The sequence below is a fragment of the Camelina sativa genome, chromosome 12 (assembly GCF_000633955.1).
Source record: "Camelina sativa cultivar DH55 chromosome 12, Cs, whole genome shotgun sequence".
In the NCBI taxonomy this organism is placed as follows: Eukaryota; Viridiplantae; Streptophyta; class Magnoliopsida; order Brassicales; family Brassicaceae; genus Camelina; species Camelina sativa.
Window position 1 is genome coordinate 22,603,653 of NC_025696.1, and position 9,304 is coordinate 22,612,956.

The 9,304-nt window shown below is 42.8% G+C and overlaps 1 protein-coding gene across 1 annotated transcript in view; it reads right to left on the minus strand.

The window, feature by feature from the left end:
- LOC104733760 ((Z)-gamma-bisabolene synthase 1-like) overlaps positions 1 to 7,818 on the minus strand; it is a 15,666-nt gene extending 7,848 nt beyond the window's left edge. Inside the window, exons 1-4 of the mRNA XM_010453312.1 lie at positions 7,258 to 7,818; positions 6,907 to 7,011; positions 6,498 to 6,852; positions 6,297 to 6,368 (exon numbers count right to left, since the gene is read on the minus strand). Coding sequence (XP_010451614.1) covers positions 6,297 to 6,368; positions 6,498 to 6,852; positions 6,907 to 7,011; positions 7,258 to 7,818 — 1,093 coding nt within the window. The remainder of the gene's footprint in view (positions 1 to 6,296; positions 6,369 to 6,497; positions 6,853 to 6,906; positions 7,012 to 7,257) is intronic.

Consider the following 9,304-nt stretch of genomic DNA (forward strand, 5'->3'; position numbering starts at 1 on the left):
CGGGAGATGTTTATAGTGGTTAAGGATTGTTGCTCCTGAGGGGATGGTGATTCTCCTGAATACCGATAGCTCGAGGGGTTGGGGGCTCCGAGAGTGGCAGAGGGGATTATGTTCCCCTGAGTGGATGAGTAGTTCCTCTAATACCGAGCTCTTGAGGATTATGTTCAAAGAGTGAGACGGTATAACTCGAAGACGCTGGTCTGAGAGTGAGATCGGTAGGGCTCGAACGTTGCGACCTAAGGGTGGTGGATTTGGGAGCAAGCAATACCTAGGACGTGAGTATAAACAACCTGATTGAATATAGATCTCGAGAGATTGACGGTGGTTTGATCTCGGGTTTTAGACATGTTGACAAACGGATCAGGGTTTTATGAACCAGAGCGGTAGTGCTGGAGTCCCGGGAAGGGGAGTTACAGCAGGTCTGAGCCAGGAAAGGCATGTTTGCCAGATTCATAAGTTCACGAGAAGCCTTCATGGCAGTATAATCTAATCGTTACGACGATGTTGGATTACGTTCATTGGAGATGGACAGGGTTGCAAGATTCAAGGTTTTGGTAAGCTTGCTGAGGGAGACAAGGCAAGAGGTTTGAGTTGGCGGCTTGCAAAGCATTTGATGTGGTGAATCGGAATGTGCGAACGTATGGTACTTGTTTGCTTTACTACGTTCGTATTGATGATTTGCTATGGAGAATTGCTAAGCGAAAAGCTAACTTTGTATTAAGCTATCTTGTGGAAGTTTCCCTAAGAAACAAGTTACTAGAGGTTCTTCGATGGACAAGAGATGTTGATATCCGAGTGGTGGTGAGTTGATGTCGGCTTACTTGATTTTTGTTTAGTAGAGCTGAAGACGCAGCTAGAAGATTTGTTGAGCAGGGGACTCTTTCGTCTTATCATTTCACTGTGGGGAGCGTCGGTGTTCGTCAAGAAGAAGGACGAGGTTTGGATTTATGAGTTTGTGGCGATGTCGTTCGGGTTGACTAACGCGCCAGCAGCGTTTATGAGATTGATGAACAGCGTGTTTCAGGAGTTTCTGGACGTGTCTGTCATCATTTTTATCGACGCTATCCTGGTATTTTCTAAGAGTGCTGAATAGCATGCAGTGCATTTGAGAGCAATACTAGAGAAGCTGTGGGAGCAGAAGTTGTTTTCTATGTTGAGCAAGTGTAGTTTTTGGCAGCATGAGATGGGTTTATAGGTCACATTGTTTCTGTAGAGGGAATTTCTGTAGATCCGGAGAAGATTCAGGCTATCAGAGATTGGCCTAGACCACAGAATGCCACAAAGATAAGGAGTTTCCTTGGGTTGGCAGGTTCTACAGGAGAGTTGTGCAGGGTTTTGTAAGCAAGACACGTCTGATGACTAAGTTGATAGGGAAGGATGTTCCTTTTGTTTGGTTACAGGAGTGTGAGGAGGGCTTTGAAAGCCTCAAAGAGATGTTGACTACTACGCCAGTGTTGGCTTTGCCTGAGCAGGAAGAACCTATGTGGTTTATACTGATGCATCTAGAGTTGGTTTGGGGTGTGTGATAATGCAGCATGGGAAGGTGATTGCCTATGCTTCGCGGCAGTTGCGGAAGCATGAGGGCAACTATCCTACTCATGATTTGGAGATGGCTGCTGTAATTTTTGCCCTGAAGATTTGGAGATCATATCTTTATGGTGCAAAAGTACAGGTGTTTACAGTTCATAAGAGCCTGAAGTATATATTCACTCAGCCTGAATTTGAGACAGAGGCGGTGGATGGAGCTTGTGGCGGATTATGATTTGGAGATAGCCTATCACCCTGGTAAGGCTAACACAGTTGCAGATGCTCTGAGTCGGAAGAGGGTAGCTTTGGCTCAGGAGCAGGATATGGAGTCTCTGGTAGGAGAGATTAGTGCTTTGAGCTTGTGTGCTGTTTCACAGGAACCGTTGGGTTTGGAAGCAGTTGATAGAGCAGATCTTCTGAGTAGGGTGCGGTTGGCTCAGGAGAAGGATTTGGGGCTGGTGAATGCCTCAAAAGAAGTGGATTCAGAGTATCAGGTCTCAGATAATGGTACTATCTTGGTGCACGGTTGGGTTTGTGTGCCCAAGGATGAGGAGTTGAGACAAGAGATTCTGAGAGAGGCTCATGCGAGCAGGTTTTCTATTCATCCAGTTGCGACTAAGATGTACCGTGATCTCAAGAGGTACTATCACTGGGTCGGGATAAAGAAGGATGTAGCTAGTTGGGTCACGAGGTGTGATGTGTGTCAGCTAGTGAAGGATGAGCATCAGGTTCCTGGCGGTCTACTGAAGAGTTTACCCATTCCTGAGTGGAAGTGGGATATGATCACCATGGATTTTGTGGTAGGATTGCCAGTGTCACGGACCTTTGATGCTATTTGGGTCATTGTGGATCGGTTGACTAAGTCAGCACATTTTCTGGCCATTAAGAAAACTGATGGAGCAGCGGTCTTGGCTAAGAAGTATGTGAGAGAGATAGTCAGATTGCATGGGGTGCCAGCGAGCATTGTGTCTGATAGGGATTCTAAGTTCACTTCAGTGTTCTGGAGAGCATTTTAGGCAGAGATTGGCACTAAGGTGCATATAAGTACAGCTTATCATCCCCAGAAAGATGGACAGTCTGAGAGAACGATCCAGAGGCTGGAGGATTTGCTGAGGATGTGTGTGTTGTATTGGGGTGGCCATTGGGCAGATCACCTGAACCTGGTAGAGTTTGCTTACAACAACAGTTATCAGGCGAGTATTAAGATGGCTCCTTATGAGGCTTTGTATGGGAGACCATGTCGTACACCGTTATGATGGACTCAGGTGGGGGAGAGGAGCATGTTTGGTGCTAGTTTTATTCAGGAGACCTCAGAAAAGATTGGGGTTCTCAAGATGAACATGAAGGAGGCTCAGGATAGGTAGAGGAGTTATGCTGATAGGAGGAGGAGACATCTTGAGTTTCAAGTAGGAGACAGAGTGTACCTCAAGATGGCCATGTTGCGGGGTCCGAACAGGTCATTGTTAGAGACTAAGTTGAGTCCGAGGTATATGGGACCGTTCAGAGTGATTGAGCGGGTTGGACCAGTGGCATCTAGACTGGAGTTACCTGAGGTTATGCGTGCATTCCATAAGGTTTTCCATGTGTCTATGTTGCGGAAGTGTCTCCGTGAGGGTGAGCAGGTGTTGGCTAAGATTCCGGAGGATCTTCAGCCTAACATGACATTGGAGGCGAGACCAGTGAGGGTTCTCGAGAGGAGGATCAAGGAACTTCGGAAGAAGAAGATTCCTTTGATGAGAGTCCTGTGGGACTGTGATGGTGTTGAGGAGCAGACTTGGGAGCCTGAGGCAAAGATGAAGGCAAGGTTCAAGAAGTGGTATGAGAAGCAAGCCGCGACTTGAGCTTGTTTAGCCTGGTCCCATCTGTAATCCGTGGCTGGAGCGGGAATGGAGTATTCCAGCCCATCTCTCTTGTTACTCGGTCGCTTGGGGTGGTTGGTTGTGCGACTCAGTAACAAGATGAGGTGGTGTTCGGGGTACAAAGTTTCCGTGAGGCGGGGTTTTGGAAGAAAGTTTCCTGAAATAGAAGTTTCCAAAAGTGGAAAGTTTCCAAAAATGGAAAGTGCTAAATATGGAAAGTTTTACGGGAGGTAGAATTTGTCCATTTTTGCTGTGGAGAGCCTTGGAGGGGCTTGCGTGGCCTTAGCGGCGGACTTTCACGTCAGTGTGCCCGTGTGTGGCGGTCTTTTTAGACATTGTGTGGTCTTTGTGACGGTCCTTCGGGACAGATGGTCTTTGTAACGGTCCTTCGGGACAGATGGTCTTTGTTACGGTCCATTGGGACAAATGGTCTTTGTGACGGTCCTTCGAGACAGATGGTCTTTGTGACGGTCCTTTGGGACAGATGGTCTTTGTGACGGTCCTTCGGGACAGATGGTCTTTGTGACGGTCCTGTTTAGGACATTTGTTTTGTCTTTGTGACGGTCCTGTTTAGGACATTTGTTTGGTCTTTGTGATGGTTCTGTTTAGGACATTTGTTTGGTCTTTGTGACGGTCATGTTTAGGACATTTGTTTGGCCTTGTGGCAGTGAGATGATCCATGTGAGGTCATGAGGTATTCCAGTGAGGGCATATGTGGTTGGTAGGACATTGAGATGTTTTACGTGAGCCACGGTAAGGAAACCTGGATAGGGATAGGACTCAGACGTGTTCAAAATTGTTTGCTCGCGGCTCTTGGAGGACTTAGGTTCTTCTAGTACTGCCATATTCAGAGACTTTGTGGCTTGGAAATATGGTTGTATATCGACTTCGGATGACGATCCGGGGGCGCGCTGTAGGGTGGCAACCCGAGAGACGAGTTGGATTTCTCCTTATACATTATGGCGTGCGGGTTTAGGCCCGATGAGGAGCCAACATTATGGCATGCAGACTTAGGTCTGATGAGGAGCCAATAAAAACTCAAGGTTTAGGCCTATGAGTCAAGGGAAATCCAAAAGTCAAGAGCAAATGACGCCTGGAGCATGAGCCTATCGCCTAGAGGTAACCTTCTGTAGATCGGTCGGAGGAGTGCAGGCCGTGGAGACGGTTGCACGAGAGTCCTTGGCTGATGGTCGTATGAGATTCGAGGACGAATCTAGATTGGTGGGGGAGAATTGTAACACCCGCAAACCAATTTTTGGTAAATTGGTGGGGGTGTCGATAGACACCACAGGAGGTGTCGATCGACACTGTTTGTTTCGGGTTTGACCGGTTCGATTTAATTATCGATTTCTGGCCGGTTTGGTTTAAGGAAACCATTGAACCGAGGTTTAAAAGGGGGAAAACGACCTAGGGTCGTGTTTTTGATGTTTTACGCTGCTTGAGAGAAAGAGAAAAGGAGAAAACAGTTCCTAAAGGTTCTTGAGTGAGTTTGTGAGATTTCAAGGTGTTTTTGGTGAGATCATGCTGTGGGAGTGAAGATCCAGGGCTAGGAACGTGTTAGAAGGTTGCTGAGAGTGTTGGATTCGTTGAATCTTCCTGCAAAGAGGTGAGTGCATGACCATGACTTATCTAAGCTAAGATCTCTAGTTTTTATGTGATTTGGTGCTTATGTGGTTGTTTCCTTGAGTTCTCTATGGTACTTCGTCGATGCTTTGGCTGGGTTTGGCTTCTGGGAAGGCATGAAGCGGATTGGAGAAGATTGGAGGCAAAATTTGGAGTTTTTTATCGAAGGAAATCGCTGCTCGGTATCAGTGTCGGTCGACACCAGTTGGGTTGTCGGTCGACACCAACGCGAGGACGGCTCGAGACTTTGGCGAGTGTCGATCGACACCATGTGGAGGTGTCGGTCGACACAAACTAGGGTTTTCGGGAGTGTCGGGCAAGGTGTCGGTCGACACCAGTATGGTGTCAGTCGACACTAGATTGTCAGTGTCGATCGACACCATCTGGTGTCGGTCGACACCCTTCCTTCAGCTACGACGGATGTTGCATGCTTTGTATATTGCCTGGTTTGTTTTATTGATTGTTGATTACTGCATGTAGAGATCTTATTGCTTGTGTAGTTGTGTGTATAGCCCAGTAGATGGGAGGATTGCCTCACTGAGTGTTTATCAAATACTCATGCATCTCAATTTGTGTTTGTGGTGTAGGTAAAGGCAAAGTGTGACCGTGGGATCCAGGCAATGAAGAGGAGGATGTTCTAGGGACTCGATTGGATGTTGTCTAGCATTGCTAGGTGGCTAGAGTTGAGTCAATAGACACATTGCTAGGTTGCTGGTTTCATGTTTCTTGTTGTTTGGTATTTGGATATTTAGTTTTTGATTTTTGAATTATTACGGTTTATTTGATATTAATTATTGGTTTATTAGTTATTTATTGGTTTTATTATTTCCGCTGTTTGGTATGATTGTGGTTAGGTGGCTTATGGGTATGGGACCACTAGCTTAGTCGTTTGTTATTATATTGTATTAATATATTTATTATTTATGATTTAAAAAAAAAAACGGGTCGGATCGTTTCAATAAGTGTCTTAGCTAATCTTGGAACCAGTGAGAGTCATGGCAGTCACACATCATTTTGCAACATGATTCCTTCCATGTACTACTACATTGACTACTTTTCATAGCTAGACCATAAACATTATTCCATAAGTAGGAGTTATCTTTAATGGTCGTTTTGATGTCTTTTAAGACGTATTCTGTTATCAATAATTCTAACAAACAATAATGTGTGCGCACATTGGAAACAGAATAGAAGATGTAAAAGTCATAAGAGAGCTCTTATAAATGTCAAACATAGGCTAAAACATTAACAGACAACATAATTAAGTGCTATCCTCCAGACCCATACTTTCTGCATGCTTCATAAATGTCTTTGGAGGTAATGCTTTCGTAAATATGTCTGCGACCATTAGCTCAGTGCCTATGTGTTCAATGACAAACTTTTCTCTTTTAACATCTTGCTTTAATGATAGATATTTGAGTTACATATGCTTGGCTCCTTTAGATATCCTATCATGCTTAGAGAAAAAGATTGTGGCTTGATTGTCACAGTAAAGAGTTAGAGGTTTGTCAACAAAATTCAAAACCCCAAACTCTGACACGAAATTCCGTAACCATGTTCCTTGAATAGAAGCCTCATAACATGCTACATACTCAGCCTCCATGGTGGATGTATAAATCAATTCTAACTTCTGGCTTTTCCATGAAATGGCACCTCCACCAAGGAGATACACATAGCCGAGAGTACAGTGCCTAAAATCTTCACAACCATCAAAATCTGAGTCTGAAAATCCAACCATTTGTGGATGTGTTGATTTTTGATATGTCAACATGTAGTTTCTTGTTCCTTTTAGGTATCTCAAAACTTTCTTTGCAGCTTTCCAATGAGCAAGTCCTGGGTTACTCTGAAATCTACCCAACATTCCGACTGCATGACTAATATCAGGTCGAGTGCAAACCTGTGCGTACATCAAACTTCCCACAAGAGATGCGTAAGGGTACTTTTGCATTTCATTATGTTCCATTTCGTTCTGCGGACATTGCTTAAGGTTAAGCTTGTCACCCTTTTGCATAGGAACATTATTAGAAGAACACATCATCATACCAAACCTCTCAAGAACTTTATCAATATATGCTTTCTAAGACAATCCTAAAATTCCTAGTGATCTATCACATAATATTTCAATTCCTATCACATAAGATGCCTCACCCATATCTTTCATATCAAAGTTCTTAGAGAGATAACTCTTAGTCTCATGTAGTAGACCAAGATCATTATTGGCTCATAAGATATCATCAACATACAATACCAAAAATATGAACTTACTCCCACTGATCTTGAGGTATATACATGGATCCACAATGTTTTCTTTGAAACCGAATTTCGTGATGGTTTCATCAAACTTTAGATACCATTGCCTCGAAGCTTGTTTCAGTCCATATATTGATTTCTTCAATTTGCAAACCATATCTTCCTGACCTTCGATTATGAAGCTTTCAGGTTGGCGCATATAGACTTCTTCTTGCAAGTCTCCATTAAGAAAGGCAGTTTTCACATCCATTTGATGTAACTCGAGATCATATTGAGCTACTAACGCCATGATAATTCTGAGAGAGTCTTTTCTAGACACAGGTGAAAAAGTCTCACTATAATTGATGCCTTCCTTTTGACTAAACCCTTTTGCTACAAGTCTGGCTTTATATCGTTCTACATTGCCATTACAGTCGAGCTTGGTCTTAAAAATCCACTTACACCCGACTGCTTTGTGTCCATCAGTCAATGGAACGATGTCCCAAACTTCATTCTTAACCATCGAGTCTATTTCATCTCTATTGGCATCAATCCATTTATCAGAATTAACATCTTTCATGGCTTGTGAATAAGAAACTGGATCTTTAATGTTTTCTTCTCCAGATTCTATTTGATAAATCACAAAGTCATCGGAAATAGCATATCTCCTCGTACGATTTGATCTTCTTAATGCTGGTTCCTCTTGTGCTTCATGATCATTATTGGCAAGATTTTCATTATTGAGTGTGTGATCATTCAATGGGTTTCCTCATTGTTTAACGGTTCAACAATGCTAGGAACCCCAACATTTGGAACTAAGGGTAATGGAATATCAACCCTAGTTTCCTGAATAGTTATATCACGGACTGTATCACTCCCACTAATCTCACCATTCTAAAAAAATTTTGGCATTATTGGTTTCTACTATTCTTGACTATGGGATGGACAATAAAATCTATATCCTTTAGACTTCTCTGGGTAACCTATAAAGAAACCACTGATCCTTCTGAAGTCTAATATCTTTTCCTATGGATTGTATATTCTTACTTCAGCTGAACACCCCCAAACTTGGAGATGTGACAGACTAGGTTTCCAGCCTTTCCACAGTTCAAAAGGGGTTTTGAAACTGCTTTTCTAGGTACCCTATTCAAAATATAGACCGCAGTACGTAATGTGTCCATCCACAAGGATATAGATAGGTTAGCATGACTCATCATAGATCTAACCATTTCCATATAAGTACGATTACGCCTTTCAGCTACACCATTCTGCCATGGAGAACCAGGCGTTGTGTACTGCGCAATAATTCCTAATTTTTGAAGGAATATGGCAAATAGTCCAAGATGTTGTCCTGTTTCATTATATCTACCATAAAATTATGATCTGGATCGTAAGAAATCCTTGTACGGAATTTGTTACATGTACATTAGCACCACTATCAATCCACCAAGTTTTGGAAGAAACATAAGTAAGATTAGATTCGAAAAAGCTTACGGAACCCATAGGATTACCTTTCTTTTCGAACCATTCTCTTCTTTTAGGGCAATCTTTCTGAAAGTGTCCAATCTTTTTACTAAATTTGCACATGTAATCTTTATTTGCCTTTTTCTTCGGATTAACTTAAACAGAATCGTTCATTGTGGGTTGTGCTCTTTGATGGCTCTTTTTATGCCTAAACCCAACTTTAGGTCCAGCTCCTTGAACATGATGGGAAACTTTAATTCTTTCACGACCAAGTCTAGCCTCCTCTTGGACTAGTTTATTAGCCAATTCATTAGATGTCCACCTTTCATCAATTGCATTATAATTGATCTGAAAGGGTCCATACTAAGGAGGTAGTGAATTTAGGATAAATTGGACAAGAAATGAATCGTTCACACTCATTCCTAAATTCTTTAGTTTAGCCGCAAGGTTGGTCATTTCAATGCAATGTTCCTGCATAGACCTTGTCTCATCATACTTAATAGTTGTAATATCTGCCATAAGTTTCCCTGCAAAGAATTTGTCTGTAGTCTTAAACTGTTTTTCTATAGCTGCTAGATAATCTATAGTTTTATTTGCATCTG